At 35.8% G+C, this 23,467-nt stretch overlaps 1 protein-coding gene across 1 annotated transcript; it reads right to left on the bottom strand.

Annotated features, from left to right (window-relative positions):
• Window positions 1-2,228: 2,228 nt before the first annotated feature.
• On the bottom strand, window positions 2,229-23,053 carry STARD6 (StAR related lipid transfer domain containing 6). The gene is made up of 8 exons (XM_037806340.1): window positions 22,943-23,053; window positions 22,236-22,319; window positions 20,034-20,127; window positions 19,798-19,847; window positions 12,920-13,046; window positions 8,585-8,702; window positions 6,232-6,325; window positions 2,229-2,564 (listed from the first exon to the last, which is right to left on the bottom strand). The coding sequence occupies exons 3-8, from the start codon at window positions 20,121-20,123 to the stop codon at window positions 2,366-2,368; spliced, it is 678 nt and encodes a 225-aa protein (XP_037662268.1). The 5' UTR covers window positions 20,124-20,127; window positions 22,236-22,319; window positions 22,943-23,053; the 3' UTR covers window positions 2,229-2,365.
• Window positions 23,054-23,467: the final 414 nt, after the last annotated feature.

Raw genomic sequence — 23,467 nt, 5'->3', positions numbered from 1 at the left:
TTTAGGATTTGTTTCTTAGCTGAAATTTCTATTTTTCATTTATTTCAGGATAATTTTTAATGGCTTGTTAAAGCATTTTTTATGACAATGGCTTTAAAATCATTGTCAGATACTTCCAACATCTGATTCATCTTGATGAGGGCATCTGCTGATTGTCTTTTCTCATTCTTGTTGAGATTTTCCTGGTTCTTAGTAGATGAGTGATTTTTTCTATTGAATATTGGACATTTTGTAAATTATATTGTGGGACTTTGGATCCTAATTAATCTCCCTTTTTAGCAGGCAGCCACCTCCCTGTTGAGGTGTTGGTGCAAAGGCTAGGTGGGTGTATATGTTTAACTTCTTACTAGAACCATCCAACACTACCCTGGCAAAAGTAGAGCACTGACTCATCCTGAGTCATTGCATATAGGAGAGGTGGAAGTTCAGCTTCCCTTTCAGCTCTGCTGACACCTCCCTGGCAAGAGTAGTGCACTAACATAACATTGTTGCCTTTGGTGACAGTGTAAGCTCAGATTTCCACTGGGCCTCAATGACACCAAGGAGGGGAAAGCATGGGCTGACTCACATTGTCTCTTTGATGCAGGGTCATCAGCACCCACTGGGCCATGCTGACATGAGGGGAGATGGTGGAAAAGTGGAGTGTCAACTATCCTCACCTCCCACTACCTTGTTATGTCTTCTTGATGACAGGTGGGAATGGAGGCTCAGATCTCTGCTGGGCTCTGTTGACATCAGAGAGGTTATATTCGTTTTCTAGGGCTTCTGTAACAAATTACCAGAAACTGGGTGGAAATGTATGTTCTCACAGTTCTGGAGGCCAGAAGCCTGAAATAAGTTGTTGGTGGGTGCTCACCTCCCTGAAGGCTCTAGTGGAAGATCCTTCCTTGCTACTTCCAGCTTCACATGTTCCTAGTCTTGTGGCTGCAAAATTCTGTCTCTGCCTCTCTCTTCACATGGCCTTCTCCTCTTCCCTATGTATTTTGCCTCTGTACGTCTTATAAGGACACTTGTCATTGGATTTAGGGCCCTCCCAGATAATCCACGATGATCTAAAAATCCTTAACTTGATTTCATCTGGAAAGACTTTCTTTCCAAATAAGACTACGTTCATAAGTTCCAGGGATTTGACATGGACATATATTTTTGGGGACCATCATTCAACATATTATAGAGGGGAAACAAGAGCTGACTAGCTCAACCTTCAACCACCTTGTTCAGACTCCTTGATGACAGGTGGGGCGGAGGCTCAGCTCTTTGCTGGGCCTTGCTGACACAAGGGAATGGGTGACGGTGACTAGCCCTGCTTTGAACTACCTGGTTAAGTCTTGTTGCTGCCAGGTGGGGAAGACTCACTTTGCCACTGGACTCTACTGATTCTACCCCAACGGGGAAATCAGAGCAGAACCACCTGCTTCAGAGAGAGGAGTAAGGGGTCATGGTAGAAGATCATCTCTCTGCTCTACCCCTCTGAAACCATGCATGAGGTGGGGGTGGAGGGAAGTAGGAGGATAGGTTTCAGCTTGGTGTTTGGGTGGTGTAGGTGTAGGGTGGGTATGGTCAATAAGGTTTTCTGTTCTCTTAGGTCACCCTTTCCCTGGTCCTATGGTTAGAAGGAACAGGATTTTTCTTTTATTTTTCTTTCTTTTTTTGCAGTGGGGTAGGGTGGGGGGTAGGGTGGGGTTGTCTGTGCCTGTTGGTGGTTCCAGATGGAAAGCTTCTGCAGTGCCCTGTCCAGGATATATGGGAAGCAATAAGGAAACCCAGAGCACTCACTGCTGTGTTATTCTTCGTTTCAAGGTCCCTGGGTAATGTGCCTTCTTTCCACTTTTGGTTTCCTTTGCTTTGTTGTGTTATGTCCAGGAGTTTTTAGTTGTAAAAGGAAGGAATTGGGAAGAATGGGGCTACCACATCTTGGTTGGAACTGGAAGTTGATTCATGATTTATTCAATTTTAAATTCTAAATGTCATGGGTCATAAAATCTAGAGGAATTTTCATTTTCGTGGTTCCTACAATGCTCAGTGAAGCAGTGAGTGAAGTGGAAAACAAATTTAAGTTGTATTTTAAACTAATAAATGCTGACTTCTGACTGCATCTGCTTCCTTATTCATATCTTACTTAGAGCATTTTCCAGGGAAAAAAGCAAAAGATACAAATATATTAAGAACACATTGTTCAACATCATTCTTGGGTGAAATTAAAAACTACCTTTAATGCTGTTCTCTTGTATAACTATGAGTTCTTATTTTCACCAGGTACCTGCAGTAATATGTACAAGAATACTGTCTAGAGTAGTTTAACAGTATTTATGCTTTCACGGTAAACTGCAGTAACTGCTACACATGACCTTAGAGGAAAACAGCCTCATTTCTTCTTTGTGAATGACGGATGACCCCTATGACTGCATTCATGTCCAGATGTCTTCAGGGCCTTTATTCCTTCTTTTGCGTTTATGATGAGGCTTGCTAAGTTAGAAGGCATGGTTGCTTCAGTTACTGATGGGGACAATTTTCCTCTCATTTCTGTCTGGACAAACATCACTAGTTTGGAATATGCTGGGTTCCTGTAAGCAAAGAGAGTTAAACATGATAAAGAATTCTTAGTACACCTTACTGAATTTACAAGTTTATGGAGAGCAGGATTCTTGACTTGTTCGCCATTGTTTCCCTCCATAGTGCTTATCATAGAAGAGCTACTGAAGAAGAAAGGGGTGGAAAGGGAAAGTGATTTGCAGACACATTTTTATAAAATTTTGATAAAAACATTAAGAAAGTAGAAGCCAGAATGTGTCTTAAAGTCTAGCTTTAGACAGCTTTTCCTTTTTGTCATTTTCTTGATTTTTTAATTATGAAAGTAATGTATGCTAATTATAAAATATTAAACAATACAGAATTTTCAGAATTAAAGATGATTATCTCTCCCTTATTCTCTTCATTCTCTTCTCCAGGGATAATCACTGTTTTTAGTTTTGACTATCTTTTCAGACTGTTTTGTATATACAAACAGAGCATACATATGTACAACATGTATATATACCCACATATATACATATAAACATTTTTGTTTTTACAAAACTGAGATTTACTTTTCTGCTACTGGTTTTCTTTTCCTCTTACATTTCCCTTTGTGCCAATACATACAGAGTTTCTTAATTATTTTTCATGACTGCATTCAGTATTTCATACTCTAACCAGTTTCCTCTTGACTTGCTGACTACTGTTTAGGTGGTTTCTCATTTTTTGCAAGTATAAATAAAGTTTTGATAAAATATTTTTGTAATGTATCCATTTGCACTTGTATAAATACATAATTTCCAAGTCAAAGGTTTTGTGCATTTAACATTTTGAAATGTTATTTCCAAATTACCCTCCAGGAATATTGTAGTAGGTTATACTCTTACCCAGTGATCTTCCAACTACAGTATGTGAAGACTTTCCAAGGGGTATGAGAGGATGAATACTTTTAAGGGAATACATTTTCAATGTATTGTACTTTAAAGAATATGTATTTCTTCCTTTTACTGATCTGAGAATATGTCTCTGACGGAGATGTAAGTTTTCCTTCCCATCAGCCTGTTCGTAATCATCATTCTCTCGCTTTACAAAACAAATGCATACTTGTCCTCCGTCACGAAGAGTACTATGGAACTTCACCCCGGCATATAAAAATCTTTGAGGTGCCAATGGGAAAATTTTATCTTTCGGATGTGAGTTGAAAGACTAAATCCTTTTCCAAGTCATCTATTTAATTATTTGCTTTCAACAAAATGGAAGGACTTCACTGAGTTGTGAGCTGATAGATTGTTAAAAATGATTTTGATGATAGGTTACTATGTAATTTTTATATGTAACTCAGAAGACATTCAAGGGATCAATAATACTGCTAGAATTATACACCTTCTATTTATGTGAACAAAGCTTCTCAGGGCTAAGATCTATAAAAATGAAAGGTATGGGTAGATTTGATATTGAATGCCTTCTCATTTTATTAGTAAGTGATATCTGTTCACAGTTAAATGAAACATAAATAGTGTAATGGATGGAACCATGGACTCTGGAACCAGTCTCAGTTTGAGGCCAGGGTTTGCTATTAATTATGTGTAACCTTGAGAAAGTTACTTAATCTCTCTGGGCTTGTTTTCTTTCCTGTAAAATGGGGCTAGTAATCCTACCCACTTCTTAGGATTATTGTGAGAACCAAATGAGTCAAATAAATGTAAATTGTCTATAATGGTGATGGGTGCATAGTAAATGCTAAGTTCTGCTAACAATAAAAGATGCATTTCCAACAACAGTTTGTTTTCCATGTTTAATAATTATTTAACAAAATTTATATTTAAAAATTTTTGATCAATGTGTACTGATAACAAATCAATCCAGAAGGCATATATATGTTTTTTTAACATTTAGATACTTATGAATCACAGGAAACAAATTACAAATTTAAATTTTGATACTTTTTTGTCACAGAGAAGTATGATGGGGTGATTTAATAAAAGACTTGAAAACATAAAATATATACTATTTGGATAAAATTATACGAGGGAAAAAGAATGAAATGTGAGTTTAAGGAGGAAAGGAATCATATTAAATTTTTTAAGGAGGAAAGGAATCATATTAAATTTTTTACTGTCATATTCAAATTTTTTATTTTGAAAAGGATAATGTAATGTGGGTTCAAATTGCTATGGTATTCAGATTCTATTGGGTATATTTACAAGGCGGATGTAATCAGTTTTTAAAATGACAATATTTACAGTATTCTGGACATTGCACCCTTTTCATCAATTTAAACTTACGAAAAAACTTAATGTCAACTAAAAAATGTGTAAGGGGGAATGTAGTTTCACAAAATTCTTATAGGAAGTACGGTCACTGCGCCAACCAACAGTGTGTGTACATTTCCTTATACCCTTCTCTATGCAGAATATAGACTATTTTTATGTGCCTCAAATGGCTAGACTGAGAATATTACTACTAGTAGTAGGTATGGTCTTGAATCTCTGTTTGAGTCTATGAGGGCTTTACACACTTCAGAAAGCCTTTTCAATATTTATTGGAGTACAATTATTACTGACAATGTTTTAGAAGTTTTGTACATGGCTTGGAAACTGTCCAAAAGGTGGAACTGCCTGGAAAGGGAAAATACAGTAGATTTTTTGTTTTTGTTTTTGTCAGTATCTTTCTCTGTGACTATGAATGAGACTATATCTTTACTCCAGGAGGATGCTACACAGTGTTCCCTCCCTGGAAGAAGAGAACATTTGATCACATGTCTAGATCAGAGTTGTCACTTTTTTTGGAAAACTGACAAGGTGCAAGAAGGGAATGTTGTCTGTGAAGTACACTTCAAGGCTTGTAGTTTCCCAACTAGGACTCCTGTTGATAGTTGATTTACCTGGCTGATTTGGAGCAATAACCTTCCTTTTGTGTTGGTCTTCCCTGCTATGGAGAATGAAGTCTTGGTCATAGATTCCAAATTGATAGGTGGGTAAGAAAGACAACACATTATGATTATTTTTATCATTATCTGCACCAATGATCCTGTCCATTCATGCAAATAACTGTGGGTTTCTTTTATTTTACTGATTCAAAAGAGAAAACATTAAGGAATACTGCTCTAAAATTTAATTTTTTCTTGACTTCCTTTACGTAAATATTTTTTTCTTATATTGACAGGTTTATAGCTAATCAATACCAAGTTATTGATATGTTTTATGTGCCAATATCTTTTATTAAAAAGTCATTTAGCAAAAATTGGAATTTGAGGAATTTGTGAAATGATATGGATTGAATTAATGTATATGCTTTTTATAGAGTGTATTTTATGTTACCATTTTATCCCTAGGTTGGTTATTTATAGGCACTGACTTATCTCAGATTTCTCCAGCTCTTCCCTTACCTGAATTTACCTATTGGATGCCTAATTCTGCAGGCATCTGCTTTCCTTTGGAAAGAATTCATTCAAGGTATATTATTAATTGCTGATAAATATTATAATTCTGGGGAGATTTATTTGTAATTCAGGAACATTCCTTAATTTATAGAAGTGACTCTAATGGAGAAATATAAGACATCAGTTCAATGTTAAGTGGGGGAATGTTTGTGTGTGTGCATGCACATATTTGCAGGTGTATGTGTGACTATTCCCAGCAATCTTAAATCATACTTTACAGAAAGTTACCCATTCTGTTTCTACTTAAGATATAAACAAATGCAAGTAACACTTACCCTTGAAGAGGTGAACATACATAGCCACAAGGATGGTTATAACCACGGATGTAATTTGAAGATGGAGGATACAGTGGAAAATCCACACTAACAGCTAAGTGATTAAAAAAAAATAAAAATGAAACCTATTCCACAAAATCTAATTGCAGAAGCATATTTTTTAAAATGTCTGATACAGCATTTAATTTAACTTAATTATTGTCAACATTAACATTAGTTTTCTATATGTGTGTATGTTTGTGCATACAAATATACACTCAGGCTAAAAATGGGAAAATACCAGTCTGGCACTATTGTCCTCTCAGATTTTTTCATGCTCATATTTCTAAAGATAAACTAACATTTTTATAAAGGAAAAGTTGCTAAAACTATCATTTAATTACTTTCTAAGGTTTGAAGCAAAAGAAGAAATCAGAAAGAAAAGACTATTCTATTAATGTAGCAGAATCACAGATTTTTGCCAGTCATGTTTTTTAAAAAAATATTGTGGTTATACAGCCTGTCAATAAAGATAGTGTAAAATACCCACTTCTGCTAGTAGAGTTTATTTTGGGAAGAATGCAGCATAATATCCATGTTGTGTGTATATGTAGAAACGAGGTGATTTGATTATGGTTAAATTTATGATAATTATATATACTCTTTCTAACAATATTAAAAAATTTAAAAATATATATGTTTATTCTGTGCAACTAAATCCCGCTCTTGTCAGAGAAGATGGTTTTTCCTATATGGTTTCAAAATAAGCTATCAATTATGGGGGAATTATAATATTAAAGAGAAGCTTAGCTGACTAGTATGGTTGCATTAGTTTTCCATTTTCAACAAGTTGGGCCTGAATCATCACCTAAGAGACTATTAGTTTGACATAATGGTACTGCCAGAAGTGATATTAAAATATTTTTTCTCTGTTTAAAGTATGGATGTGATGCTTGTCTTTCTTTTTCTAAAAAAAAATCTATTATATTCCACAAAAAGATCCATGTGGGTCTTTTGTGAGGCATACATTGTGGTAGTTAGCATAGATTTTGGAAAATCTGAAAGGCCTGAGTTTTAATTTTGGTTTAGCTGCTTATTAGTGATGTGACGATTTCTTAACTGCTTAATTTCTGTGAATTTCAGTTTCCTCATTAGTGAGATGATGCATGCAAAGTAATTAGCTCAAAATCAGGTGCATACAGAGTTTAAAAAAAGAGAGACATTAAGAAGAAAACTATCAGTATTCATTGAAAATTAATTCAAAGGAAATTGCTTACAGCAAATTCAATAGTGATTTGTGCATTAAGTGACTGATTACCTCTAGCTGTGATTTTAACCTTTCACTTATTTTTTTTTTACCTCTCTTCTGACCATTAGTAATGAGATAGAAATGATCTACTTTCAAAATATGCAAAATAACAGATTTATGATTCTGCCTGTATTTTGTGTTGTAGGAAGCAAATAAATTTTTATGCACTTTCATTTATAAAATGAGATAACTAAAAATATTTGGAAGTTCTGAACATCAGTCCTTAGTGGTATGAGTTACCTGTGTTTGAGAGTATTAATAAAACTATGACTCAGTTCAGACTCTGAAGCTTGTAGTACTACTTAGAGTAACTGAAACCTCATTGGGAAGTAATAATTAACAAAACTTAATTACCCCTACCTCCAAGTAGTTTACAGTTGGCAAAGTTATACAGATAGGCACAGTGAGATTAAATCTAATTATGGAAAAAAAAGAGCTCTATGTCACTGTCTCACCAAAGTCCCTTCACTATGAATTCCCTTAAGCTGTCTGAGTCCAGAGACCTTTATGGTATAAATTGGTATATTTTATGAATAATTCAAGTTAGGAAATGGTTACACATTTGCATTTTGCAGAGTGATAACATGTGCGGGGAGGGGGGGCACTAGGGATAGATCAGAACCTCCAGTTTCTAAAGGAAATATTATAAGCATATTTATGTAAAGACCCATCTAGTGGAAGTTTCTTCAACAGTTTTGTCAGTTACAGTATTTGCCCATTCTAAACAATTTAAATATAAATTTATATATCCAAAAAAATAATAATTAGTGTTTCTTAGGAATTTAAAAATGTATTCCTTAAGTTTTAGCCTATAACTATCTATAGGGCATATCCTACACAAGTCCAGGAGATGCCATAATCATTGACTAGGATGTAAATGGCACCTCTGGAGCTGGGTTAAACATTAGACTTGTCTACTTGATACATGTACTTGTTGGTCACACTGAATAAATAAAAACACATAGGAAATAACTGAAAATATAGTTTCTTTCAAACTGTGAACTAAAGGAAAATTATATTAATGACTCAGTGATTCCAAAATGTGGGTAAAACATTTCAACTTACAACTGATAATGTTAACATTCCCTCCGTAGCACTTGAAGTATACTAAGTCGACAAAATCTCGGGGGGAAATTGAGCCCATGGCAAAACTTTGTGTAATGGTATGACATATGACTGTGTCCTGCAACAAATCAAAACATAAAGATTGCAACAATTATTTTAATTATCTATTCTTTGTATTGTTCCCCCAAAGAATTTTATTGCACAAAGTTGGCCTCTACTTCAAAAAAGTAGGGCTTTGAAGTTTTAAGATATCACTAAACATGCATGAATTTTCTGTGTTAAAGCAGCATTAGGCCTATAGCTATGAATGTAGAGAATTCAGGAAGGAATCTGGAGATCATCTACTCTTTTAATTTTAAATGAAGAAATTGATTCCTAACGGTTAAATCCTATGCACAACTAGAGAAAAGTGCAGAATTAGAAATCAGTTTCCCGACTGGCTGTATAGTACTCTCTACTATTCCACTCTGGCTAGGTATTAAGTTCTAGGAAATACATTGATTTAGTACTACTGGAGAGGAAAACTAAAAACATTCATAGGGAGAGATAAAGTAATTCTTATTACAGTGTAATACTATTCAGAAATAACTGTGGTAATACTGGAAAGGGAATCAGATTTGGAATCAGGAGACGACGTACAAGTCCTGATTGTGTCACGTATTGACTGTGGTGACCTTGGGTGAGTCACATAATCTCTCCGAGTTTGTTTTCAAGTGTGTGGTGTTTTTTTTGTTGTTGTTGTTGTTTTGTTTTGTTTTGTTTCAACTCCAAGTCCAGTATTCCTTCCATTATTACAACTGATTTGCAGCAACAGCAGAAATATTTGAAGTGCTACTGGAATTGTATGATCAGTATCATATAATCATGAAAGAAACAGTCAAAGTTTGGATTTTTAGTTGTGAAGGACAATATTTCTCAAACTGAAGGCTCAAATCCCAAAGGGGTTGTGGACATGTGTAGTGAGTGGATAGGAACTTCAGGATTGCTCTACAAGATGAAACTGATTTACCATCCTGGGCTTTTCTACAACCTCTCTTCCCTCCCAAACTTTAAAATTATTTTAATAAAAGGAAGAGTTCTAAATAAATGACAAGATGATGGCAGATCTGTGGAGTATTTGTTTATTTTTGTTTGATTTGATGTGTGGAATGAGGCTTGTAGTCTCAAAGACCCAAAGACCCAGTGAATGGGAATTTTACAAACTCAAATCAGTTGTAAAAATCATGTTTTACTCCATCATTCACATTTTATTAACAAAGTTATTATTAGCCAAAAACCTAGAACTCATTTTTAAAAATCAGCTTTACTAAGCTACTATTTACATACCCTGAGGAAACCCATTTTAAGTGTATATTCAAAGAGTTTACTAAAGTAAATGTATTTAGTTGTGCGACTATCACCACAATCCAGTTTTAGAGGACTTACCTTTGATTCCTCTCTATCCTTCCATTAGTAAGTCTTACTGACTCCTCTCTAAAATATATCTTTGAATCCTCTGATTCATCTTCCTTTCCACTGCTACCACTCTAACTCAGGCCACCATTATTTCCTATATGGACTACATGGTAGCTAACTGGTCTTGCTGGATCAAAGACCTAAATATAAGAATCAGAACTTTAAAACTCCTAGAAGTAAACATAGGGAAGCATCTTCAGGACCTTGTGTTAAGTGTAAGTTTCTTAGACTTGACACAGTAAACAAAAGTAACAAAAGAAGGAAATAGATAAATGAGACATCATCAAATATAAAACTTTTGTGCATCAAAGGATTTTATCACGAAAGTAAAATGTCAGCCTACATAAAAGGAGAAAATATCTGGAAACCACACATCTGATCAAACATATATAAAGAAATGCTATATATAGCTCAATAACAAAAAGACAAACAACCCAATTTAAAAATGAGCAAAAGCTTGGTATAAACATCTCTCCATAGAAGATAAACAAATGGTCAAAAAAGCACATGAATGTATGTTCAACACCATTAAGGAAATGCAAATCAAAACCACGAGATACTATTTCACACTCACTAGAATGGCTACTATTTTTTAAAAAGGAAATTACAAGTGTTGGAGAGGATGTAGGGAATTAGGAATACCCATTCATTGTTCATGGGAATGTAAAATGGTGTAGCTACTGTGGAGGACAGTTTGGCTGTTCCTCAGAAAGTTAAGTATAGTATTAACTACATGATCTAGCAATTCTAGGTATATAACCAAAAGAATTGAAAGCAGGGACTCAAGGAGGTATTAGTACACCAATATTCATAGTGGCATTATTCACAATTGCCAAAAATGGAAGCAAGCCATTGTTCATCAACTGATGAACAGAGAAATAAAATGTGGTATATACATAAAATGGAATATTATTCAGATGTAAAAATAAATGAAGTTCTGATACATGCATGTGCTGGTTTGAATGTATTATGTCCCTCAAATGCTGTTATCTTTGATGTAATCTTGTGTTGGCAGATGTTATCAGTGTTGATTAGATTGCAGTTCTTTGAGTGTTTCTTTGGAATGCGCCCCACCCAGTTGTGGGTGATGACTCTGATTGGATAATTTCCATGGAGGTGTTGTTCTGCCCATTTGGGGTGGGTCTAAGTTGAGTCACTGGAGCCATATAAATGAGCTGACGCACAGAGGGAACTCAGTGCAGCTGTGAGTGACGTTTTGAAGAGGAGCTACAGCCAAGAGGGACACTTTGAAGAAAGCACAGGAGCTGCAGATGAGAGACAGTTTGAAAACGGCCGCTGAAAGCAGACTCTTGCTCCGAAGAAGCCGAGGGAGAACAAATATCCCAACTGCAACTAAGAGTGACGTTTTTGAGGAACTGCAGCCTAGAGAGGAATGTCCTGGGAGAAAGCCATTTTGAAACCAGAACTTTGGAGCAGACGCCAGCCAAATGCCTTCCCAGCTAACAGAGGTTTTCTGGACACCATTGGCCATCCTCCATTGAAGGTACCCGATTGCTGATGTGTTATCTTGGACACTTTATGGCCTTAAGACTGTAACTGTGTAACCAAATAAACCCCCTTTTATAAAAGCCAATCCATCTCTGGTGTTTTGCATTCTGGCAGCATTAGCAAACTAGAACAATGCAACATGGATGAACCCTGACAACATCATGTTGAGTGAAATCAGCCAGACACAAAAGGACAAATATTATATCATCTCATTCATCTGAAAGAATTAGAAAAGCAAATTCATAGAGTCAGAAAATAGAATTATCAGTTACCAGGGGCCAAGGTGGGTGCAGAGATTGGGGAGTTAATGCTTAAATTGTACAGATTTCTATGTGGGGTGATAGAAAAGTTTTGGTAATAGATGCTGGTGATGGTTGCACAACACTGTGAATGTAATTAACAGCACTGAATTATATATTTAAATGTGGTTAAAATGGAAAACTGTAGGTTGCATATGTTTCTAGAATAAAAATTAAAGAACAAAAAAACCATAGGGATGTACAACACAAATAGTGAACTCAAGTATAAACCATGGGCTATAGTTAATAGTACAATGTAAAAATATCCTTTCATCAATTGTAACAAATATACCACACTAATGCAAGTTGTTAATAACAGGGTGGTATACGGGAACTCTGTATTTTATGATTTTTCTGTAAACCTACAATTTCCCTGAAAGAAAATTAAACAAATTAAACAAATTTAAATGTACTTGTAGAATGAATTACTCGATCATAGGAATGGAAACATCTGTCCGGGAAGGGATGGGTAGAGCCCCTTCTTGCCTCTCTTACTCCCTTTTCCTTTCCCTCACTTCTCTGTGTCTTCAACTTTCTATTCTGATTTTCTATATTTTTTTCCTCTAGTTTTTTTTCTCTCTCTCATCATCTCTGTTAAAGTACTTGAAAGTGTTTCTAAAACTTCAACAGCCTATATAATGTTATTTCACACTTTTTCCTTTGTTTTAAAAAAAAACTATTTTCTGGTCTTAAATCCCCATAGTATGTTTTCATTGTCCTGTTACTGAGCTTAATATGACTAAGTCTCCTGACTTCAAATCAACCAGGCAAGCTTACTCTTTTTACTTTTTAACCTAACTGAGGAGGTGAGTCCATGAGTTCAGTATGCAAGAGAGCTCATGTGTGAGATTCAGAATGTGGTATGTATTTACAAATAGAAAAAAGTTAATGGGAATTAAACAGTTGACTAATAAAGAGGGGTTTTAATGCCTTGATGAAGATTTAAACAATTTGAATTGAGAAAATACTAAGTGTCTATATAACATGGGTTTAATAAACTCAAATTGCTAAGATATAGAACAACTAAAAATATATTAATACAGTAAAAGGTCAATATAAGACAACAAATTACCGAATCAATCCTCTGTACTGTTTTGTATGCTTTCAATGATTTATCCCACGTAAGTCTGTTATCAGGTCGGAAAAGGAAATCAGATACTTTGCATGCTGATTCTGGAATTATCACTTCAACACGATATCTATAGTTAACAAATGAAGAAAACTCCAAATTTAACAAGTTTAGTGTAAGCTGAAAATGCAATGTAATCAAATATAAAGGTGGGCTAATTTAGCAAATAATAGCAAAGAAAACTTGAAGGTAATACTAGCAATTCAATACAATAATATTCAATTGGAACAAGCCAGGTTTATTTGAATATACAGGTTTATTTAACTTTTTTTGAAATTTATTTTTTCTACAAATTGTGTTTATACATAATGTTTTCTTCGTTGTCTTTTTAAAAGGTTTAAAAGGAGTGCTTTCATTTTATTTAGGATCATTCTAAAATCTTTCTAATCAACTTTTACCTGCTGTATTTATCATAAGCCAACAGTAATCGATGAGAAGTTTGCATGGCTGTGCAATATTTTATGGTTCCAATTCTTAATTTTTTTCTTTTTTTTCTTTTTAAAAAAATTCTAAAAACTACAGTGTAAAATTGTTCCCGTGCTGTCATATAGTTGTACATTCATCACCATAATCAATTTTAAACATTTTCATTGCTCCAAAAAATAAAAATAAAAATAAGAACAAAAATACAAGTAAAGAAGAACACCCCAAACATCCCATTTCCTCCCATCCCCCCATTATTCATTTAATTTTTGTTCCCATTTTTCTACTCATCTGTCCATATACTGGATAAAGGGAGTGTGAGCCACAAGGTTTTCACAATCACACAGTCACACCATGTAAGCTACATAGTTCTACAGTCATCTTCAAGAATCAAGGATACTGGGTCACAGTTCAACAGTTTCAGGTATTTCCTTCTAGCTATTCCAATACTGTAAAACTAGAAAGGCATATCTATATAATGCATAAGAATAACTTCCAGAACCAATTCTTAATTTAAGGATGTAAAGTGGCTAGAATAGGGGTTGGTAAACTTTTTTTGGTAGAGGGTCAGATAGTTTACCAACCTCAGTGTGGATGAACTAGTATTGTCTTGAATTAGTCTTAATTTTATTTTATGATCAACAACTTGGACAAGTAACTAACATTTGTGTGGATTTGGTTAACTATCAATAAAATTAAGAAAGTGTGAGAGAACTGGATTAACACCTACTATTTAGCAGAAGGTTGTTAAACAAAGTCTGAACAATATTGGCTATACCCTGTCTTCTCTGTTAATCATTCTTTTCAAATCAAGGGGACAGGCTTTAGTAAAATCAAACTTTTAAACTTCTAAAAAGTTAAAATTTTTAGAGGAAGTGATATAAAAACCATATTCCTCTGAACCTTTGCTTTCATGATTTGGTAAACCAATAAGGAATTCAGTAAAATATTTGTCTATTTGTTTTCTTTAAAAGCTCAATTGTTTCCTAATTTTCTCTAAGAAATATTTTCAAATTTCCTTAGTACGTAAGGTTTCCTTCCTTCAGATCTACAAAGTTTTTAAGTGCTTATAATTAAGCGCTGTACAAGGCAGTGAGGAAATATCTGACATCATCAGCACTGCAAAAAAAAGAAGCTCACAATCTAGTGAAGTTAGACATGAAACAGTTCAGATTTAAGTATAAAACTATTTTTTGTGAGGTTTGCATATATTGCCATGGGTTGTTTTTATTAATCTGTTCTCTCTAATTAGATTGCAAAAGTTTGAAGACTAAGAGTTTTTAAGCTTTCGTTATTTCTAGCAAATACCTAATTAGGTGCCTTTCAAAAAACAGCTATTCATCATATATTTATTAATCCCTAACCCTAATCTTTTGATAACATTATTTCATTGATTGAGTGATCAAACATTTAATGAGTATTTAAGTGGACCCCTAAGGAGAAAAGACTTTCTACTCTAATGTAGCTTCAGTCTAGTGGAGAGCCAGACTTATAATCAAACAATCATTGGACTGTATAACAAATGTTGAAAAGATAGAAAGCTCAAGAATATGAAGGTAAGAAGGGGAACACTGTATGGAAGATATTTTTGGAAGATTTGCCCAAACCTTTTTATAGTTATTTGTGACAGTACTAGGGATGGATGATACTGAAACAGAGGACTTTCAGGCATTAGATGTTGTGTTTGTTTTTTCTACTTCAGTTTTTAACTTTATGTAAACAGTATAGCACACATATTTTTCTGAATTTTGCCTTTTTTCATTCAATACTTTCTTTTAAATCTGTCTTCATGTAAATCCTTCCCTACCCTAAGATCATTAAGATACTCTCCTACATTTTATTCTAAAATTTTATAGTTTTGTATTTCACATTTAGGACTTTAATCTACCTGGAATGGACATTCATGCATGATGTGAGTTTAAGTTGGGGATCTAATGTTATTCTTTTAACATATGAATAAAAATTATATCAGTACAATTTATTGAACAGTTGATTGTTCCTCCATTGTTTTGTAATGCCTCTTCTATCACATATCAAGTTTCCACTTAAGTGTGGGCCTCATTGTACCTCATATATTATTCAAAGCCAACCTGACATTTGAAAGAAGTTCCCTAGAAAAGATAGGAACTTATGAAAAGCTCTCTTGATTGCAATAGACTTATAATAATTCTAATGATACTTTACATCTATATTTGCCTAGTTCCTTCCACCTGGGCACTTAATATTTAATTTAAAACCTGTTAAATATTTTTTATTTTATTTATTTATTTTTTTTGTGACCGGGTAGTGCCAGAACAGCAACTAGGAGGGTGAGAGAAGAGAAAATAAAAATAGTGTACAATATCTGCTTTTGCATATTAAAAATTGTAAACGTGAGGAAGCACCTTTAAGATGACAAGACACTTATAGAATTTTAGCAATCTTATTTTTGGTATTTCCAATGTAGTACTAATGAGTTAGGGGAAGGATTTCTAAAGTGGCTGTGTGAGGAGGTCAGTATACCCTCTCTATAGTGAAACACTATTTAAATGGTGAAAATTCTTTTTAAAAAATCATTTAACAATTTCTGGAAACTGACCTAAGGGAATACAGCAAATGCAGAAACATTTATTCAAGAAAGTCTATTAAATCTAGGTAAGAAAAGTCTCTGTGGCAATTGAGCTATAACTTACTCACACCCACCCCCCCCCCCCCACCTCTGTGTTATGGAAATTCTGTTCTTGGTGGGTGCAGTCAAGGAAACAAGGGATTCCTCTCCCCACCAGCTGCAAGTTTAGTGCTACAAGGGGTAAGCTAACAACTTTTCTCATCCCTGCAACCCAGCTCATGCTATGAAAGCTCCATTCCATCCAGGAGCTGCTGAGAAGACTGGGGTTCCCTTCCCCTAATCAGCTCACACTGGTGGGCCCAAAGCACAATAACCTGTGAATACTGGGGACCCAATTATCCTCTCCCTTACAATGAGAGAGGCAAGCTGAGAATCTATAATGACTGGGAGCTCCTCTGCTCTGCCTGAGGGGACTGATTTTATTTGGAAAACAATGTGGAGAAATGGTCAAAAACAATAGAGATCTGAGAGGCAAGCAGTTCAGAGAAGACTATTAACTACATGAAACTAATAACAACAACCCAAACTAGACCAGTCAGAAGTTTAACTGGAGAGTACCATGGAAAGAGACAATAAAAATGGCCCTTGTCCCCCCTGAGGAACTGGGGGAAAATGTGGAAATGTTGGACTTCCCCACCTGGGTTATTACTGATATTCTCACAAACATTGAGGACTACCAATTTAGTAGACCAAGCCCTCGATCTTGGAGCTTGCCCTTATGAAGCCTGTCAGTGCAAAGGAAAGGCTAAGCCTACTTATTATTGTGCCTAACAGTTTCCCCCAGAGAACCTCTTTGTTGCTCAGATGTGGCTTCTCTCTCCAGCTAACTAAGTCAACTCGGCAGGTGAACTCACTACCCACCCCCACCCCCCACATGGGACATGACTCCCAGGGGTGTAAATCTCCCTGGAAACACAGGACATGACTCCTGGAGATTAGCCTGGACCCAGCATTGTGGAATTGAGAAAATCTTTTTGGCCAAAAGGGGGAAGCAAAATGAAACAAAATAAAATTTCAGTGGCTGAGAGATTTCAAATGGAGTCAAGAGGTCACTCTGGAGGGCATTCTTATGTGCTATGTAGATATACATTTTTAGTTTTTAGTGTGTTGGAATGGCTAGAAGGAAATACCTGAAACTGTGGAAATGCAACCCAGTAGCCTTGATTCTTGAAGACGATTACATAACTATGTAGCTTACATGGTGTGACTGTGTGATTGTGAAAACCTTGTGGCTCACACTCTCTTTATCCAGTGTATGGACAGATGAGTAGAAAAATGGGGACAAAAACTAAATGAACAATAGGGTGGGATGGGGGGATGGAATGCTTTAGGTGTTCTTTTTTAGTTTTATTTTTATTCTTATTTTTATTCTTTTTGGAGTACGGAAAATGTTCAAAAATTGATTGGGGTGATGAATTCCAAACTATATGATGGCACTGTGAACAGCTGATTGTACACTGTGGATGACTGTATTGTACATGAATATATCTCAATAAAACTGAATTTAAAAAAAATGACCCTTGTAAGATCACTCTTATCCTAGGGGTCTGGAAGGTTGTGCTTATGCCCTAGGATGCACTGCTAAGGTGCAATCAGAGTGGGATGTGAGGCAGGCTTGAAAGCATTAACCAAGCCACACACAGACCCATCAGCAAAGAGTCAAAGGCATAAGGGACTTAAGCACAACCTCCGGGTGGTGAGAGCTTGTGGTGGTTTGAAGCTGTGTGTACCCCAGAAAAATATTCTTAAATTTAATCCATTCTTGTAGGTGTGAACCCATTGTAAGTAGAATGTTTTGATGAGGCTACTTCAGATAAGGTGTGACCCACCTTAATCAGTATGAGTCTTAATCCTATTACTGGAGTTCTTTATAGGAGAATTAAATTTAGATAGATGAGAGAAAGCCACAGGAAGAGGCCAGAAGCTGAAATCAGTAGAAACCAGGAGACTCCACCATATATGTGCCTTGCCATAGTGACAGAGGAGCAAGGAATGGCCAGCAGCCAACCCCAGAATGTCACAGTCTTGGGAAGAAAGCCTTGCCTTGATGACACCTTGATTTGGTCTTTCTTTCAGCCTCAAAACCATAAGCTAATAACTTCCCATTGTTTAAGCCAACCCATTTCATGGTATTTGCTTAAGCAAACTAGGAAACTAAAACAGGGCTGAACCTAGTGATTCATTTCTTAAGAAAAGACTATTGCAAAAGTGATAGGATGTGACTTCTAAGATTAGACTGCAAAAAGACTCTGGCTTCTGTCTTGCTTGCCCGTTCTTTCTCTTGGTCTCTATTGGAGACCTCATTCTGAGGGATGCAAACTGCTGTGTTGTGAGCACCCACTAGAGAGGTCCATGTGTCAAGAAACTGAGGGAGGCTTCTAGCTAAGAGCCACCAACGAACTGAGGCCTCAGTCCCACAGTCCACAAGGAACTGAGGGGAAACTACCAACAACCACATGAGTGAGCCTGGAAGTAAAACCTCCCTCAGTTGAACTTTTAGATGTCCTGGCCCACACTGTGCAGCCTTGAGACAATCCTTGAGGTAGAGGCACCAAGCTAAGTTATGCCTGGGTTCCTGAAGTACAGAAATCGTGAGATAATAAATGTTTATTAAGTTCTAAGTTGCGGGGGTAATTTGCACATCAATAGATAAATATTGCATGGTGCATATAAATTTCAAACTGTGAGTGCAAAATGTTCCAATTGCCTGTCTGTTTAGTTTTGCATGTAAAATTTAAATATCTCTGATAAAAATTTTCAATAAAACTTTAAAACAGTCTCAGATTTAATCTCCCTGTGGCTATTCTTTGAATTGTTCTAGGCATTGTGTATTCTTTATCACCTTGTATATAAATACCCAGTAACTACTTGCTGAATACATGAGTAGCTTACAATGTTTCTTTGATGTGTGAGTGGCTGTCTCTACTGGTCTGATCTGAAAGGCACCAAAAAACCATCTTATCCAAAAGTTTATTACCCTCGTGTGCTTGGGTTTGAGATTACCCATTGCCCCCCAATTTTATTTATGAAAGTGCTACTGTTCTGCTTTGCTAATGCTGCCATTATGCAAAATACCAGAAATGGATTGGTTTTATAAAAGGGATTTATTTGGTTACAAATTTACAGTCCTAAGGCCATAAAAGTGTCCAAACTAAGGCATTAACAAGAGGATACCTTCAATGAAGAATGGCTGATGGCGTCTGGAAACGAGGAAGTTAGTGGACTCTAAAAGAAAATTAATTGAATAAAATTTGGTCTGCTTAATAAGATATGATGACCTGATGGCATCATGAGCAATATATGAACAAGTTGTCAAAAAATATCAGCCCAATTTCCCTTAGTATACTTGTACTTGAAATAACAGGATAATAAAAAATGTCCTTAAAAGCAGCTTATGGAAAAAAAATTGCATATAACAGCAATAGAAATAAAATGAGTAAATAAACTTTACTGTTTAGTGATTCATTTAATGGAAAAGTGAAGGGTTTCAAAGATGATCAAATATAACTATCAGCAAGAAAATATCAATTTGCCTTTACAGTAATTCTTTCTGAAAGTAGAAATTTCCTATCTTAGTGAATTATTCACTGGAAGGATTATTTTTCTGATTATCTTCAGGTTTGAAAATAAATGATAGCAGGTACATAAATGCTCTATTTTTATTACTATCACATTTTAACCTACTGACTTCATAATTAATTTCTATTTCCTGATCAGTAAGTAATAATTTGTTAGAGTAAATGAAGGGGCATTGAATTTAAAATGATTGCAAATAGGAAATTGTACTCACATTTTTCCATTGAATTTTTCAGAAGCCTTGCCGGAAACAGTTATCTTTTTCTCAAAGGGGAATAAAAATCCACAAATAAATTAGCTGTCAGATACAGAAAAAATGGAAATGAAAAAAATGCAAACATACATTTTTTTCTTGATTTGTAAAAGAAATTTAAAAAAAAAACGTCTTTACAAGGAACTGTTTTTCATTAAAAAACAAACTGTTGAAACATATTTAACTTGTTTTCTTACTGAAATTTTAACCACTTTCCAGCCTGATGTATCTTGACTGTAACCTAAAACTTCTTGGGCAGTTTGCTCGGCAATTGCCTTATAGTCCATCTATCTGCAAAGTTTAAAAAAAACAAATGATTTGTAAGAGTATACTCAAACAAAAAGAAATTTTAAAATGCCATATTCCATTTTAATACTATTTCTATGTGCCTGACATATAGCAATGAACAATAATTATTTGTTGAATGCATGCATGTATGAACTCTTTGTCCTTACTCATAGCCTCAAATGAGAACATGTGGTATAGCGGAAAAGGCATGGGATTTGGAGTCAAAGAGACCTGAGTCAAATCTTGTCTCTGTCACTTACTAACTGCTTGAAACAAGTTATATGCTATTTCTGGTTCCTCATTTTCCTCCAGTTGCAAACCTGGGATAATACCTACCTTGCAGAAATAGTGTGCAGATTAAAGGAGATCATGCACTTAAATGTTCTACCCCAGTGTCTGGCACATAATAGTCATTCCATAAATCATCATTACTTCTAACAGCTTAATCGTGTGTCCTTTCTTGTAAAGTATCAAAATATGTTGATCATGTACTTTTAGGGTTGAAACTTTTTAAAGTTTGGCATTACATGATCTGACCTTGGGCTTCCTCTCCAAACACTTCCTATGTCTCCTCTTCTGGCCCACCTAGCTCCATCACATCCACCTCCTGGCTGTAACTCAAATACTACTGGGTAACTTCCTACTTCAGGGTACTTGCTATTCCCTCTGCTTGGGACATTCTTCCCCAAAATGTTCATCTGACCGACTCTTTTTCACTGTTTTGCTTAAATGTCACCTCCTCAGAGAGGATTAATTTCAAATCAATTCAAGTTAAACACTCTTACTGAACGCTTGCTAGGGGTTAGGTACTGTGGAAGGTATGGCAAGAAAAATTGAGTAAGATATTGGTTCTGCTCTGACTTCATTCAGGAAGTCTTAGTCTGATTGGTCCTTTGACCCATCATCCACTTTTCTTTTAGGGGAAGTTGGGTAGAGTGGTGGAAAGATGTGAGAACACAGAGTGGAATTCAAATCCTGTTTTTTCACTCACCACTAGCTGTATTATTTTGGGTAAATTCCTTAACCTCTGAAATTCAATTTCCATTCTATGGATAGAATGGGGATAATGATACCTATTCTCATAGGGTTGTTATAAGGATTGAGTTAATTTATGTAAAATGCTCAAAATAGTGCGGGACCTATGATAGATGACCAAAAAGGTTAGTTTCTTTCCTTAAAACGTACAAATTTAAACCCATATGTTCATGGAGTGATGAAAATGTTGAAACTAGAGAGAGCTGGTGGTAGCACAATAGTTTGAATACACTAAATATCATTGAATTGTACACTTTATATGGTTATTTGTATCTGTGCTGGTTTGTATATATTATATTCCCCAGAAAAAGCCATATTCTTTAAGGCAATCTTGTGGGGACAGGTGTATTAGTGTTGATTAGTTTGGAACCTTCTGATTGAGTGTTTCCATGGAGACGTGATCCACCCAACTGTAGGTGATAACTCTGATTAGATAATTTCCATGGAGGTGTGGCCTCACCCATTCAGCGTGGGCCTTGATTAATTCACTGTAGTCTTATATAAAGAGCAACTGAGAGTGACATGTTGAAGAGGAGCTGCAGCGAAGAGAGGACAAATGCCCTAAGAGCAACATTTTGGAGAACGCCATTTTGAAACATAACCTGAGATCAGCAGACACCAGCCACATGCCTTCCCAGCTAAAAGAGATTTTCCAGACACCATTGGCCCTCCTTTGATGAAGGTATACTTGATTCAATGCCTTCATTTGGACATTTCATGGCTTTCAGACTGTAACTTTCTAACCAAATAAACACCCTTTATAAAAGCCAATCCATTTCTGTTGTTTTGCATAGCAGCAGCATTAGCAAACCGGAAGAGTATGTTATATGAATTTCACCCCAATTAAAATAAAAGATAATAAGGAATGAAAAAAATAAACCTCTCCAAAAAGCTACCTCCTTAGCTACCTCAATAAACCATTTTAAAGCTAACGCTGTTTAGGTTGATCATACACCTATTTTCTCTTGTTTAGTTCTCCAGCAAGCCACAACAGCTAGCTCCCATCTGCTATATTTGAAAAGCCTTAGTAAACCATTAACTTCCTTTTTCCCTAAGTAGAATGCTGGTTTCTTTACCTTTTCTAAAAGATCTAATGCAGAATTTTAATAACCACTGGGACTCTTCTTTGAATCCTTGTGGAGATCTCCATCTCTTTTAACCTGTGAAGGAACAAAGTAGAAGGGAAGTTATTTTGAGCCATGAATTGGGTCAAGGTATTTGATAATGTCCTTTATATTTTCTCAGTGTTCTTTATTTATACTTTATATCCTCAGCAGGAAATATTTGCCATAATGCTCCTTGACAGAAAAAAAAGGTAGTAAGAGATACTTTAATGATACCGTTTATGAAAAGAACCTTTAAGAAATTATGTTAGTTTTAAAAAGGACAGGTATTTAGGAGGAATCACAAACATCCTATACCCACCAAGCAAAGCTCCCTCTTCTGAAATCTAACTTTTTAAGCTCATTGCTATTCCTGGTTGGTCCCTTACCTTCACTTGTGCTAGCTTGTTCTAATTCTTTACTTCCTACCAGCAACCTACTTTGTATTGATTGGCCCAGAAATTGAGCAAATTATAGGAACATATCACTAGACTATATGTAACTCCTGGGCTGTAAGGAACTGTGTCATTCATTTTCACATCACCAGCACTTAGCACACTTACTGCCACTATACACGTGTGTTTAATTGAACCACTAAACTGAATTTTATGGCTTCTGGACTGTGGGCTGGAGATAGATGAAAAGAAGAGAGAGCCATGTCAAGGCTACAATTGTTTTACCTGTTGATACAACTTCGGATGAGCTGGTTCATATTCAGATGGAGTAAAGGTCAAGGATATCTTCACAGATTCGGTCAGAGGAAAATAAACATAAACCAATATTGAGATGGCATTTTTTTTTTTTTTTTTGAGACATCACTTGGTTGAAACTGGATTCTTCGCGCCTCACATCCTGTCCCAGCCTTGTAGACAGGTAGACAGGTTCACACATGTTGTTAGCGGGTCTTTACATCTGTTTGTATAATCTCCCACTTTCTGGGCTGACTGACTGGGTCCCCAATCCGTGGTGGGTCACTGCCATTCTTCCTCGGGAATCCAGGTCCCCAAGGAATTTGTTAAAGCCCACTCCTGGTCAAACGCCCTCCTCCAATCCCGGATCTGCTTTGCATAGTGAGAGGCTGGCTGCAAGCCCAGGACTTCCTGGGCTCAGGGATGGGATGAGGAAGGTACAGGAAGAAGGGAGGGAGGGAGGGAGAGAGGGAATTGGAAGTGGGAAGCTGCCCCTCTTCGCTGAGATGATTTCGT

The sequence above is a fragment of the Choloepus didactylus genome, chromosome 16, assembly GCF_015220235.1.
Source record: "Choloepus didactylus isolate mChoDid1 chromosome 16, mChoDid1.pri, whole genome shotgun sequence".
NCBI lineage: Eukaryota > Metazoa > Chordata > Mammalia > Pilosa > Megalonychidae > Choloepus > Choloepus didactylus.
This window is presented reverse-complemented; position numbering and strand designations above follow the sequence as displayed.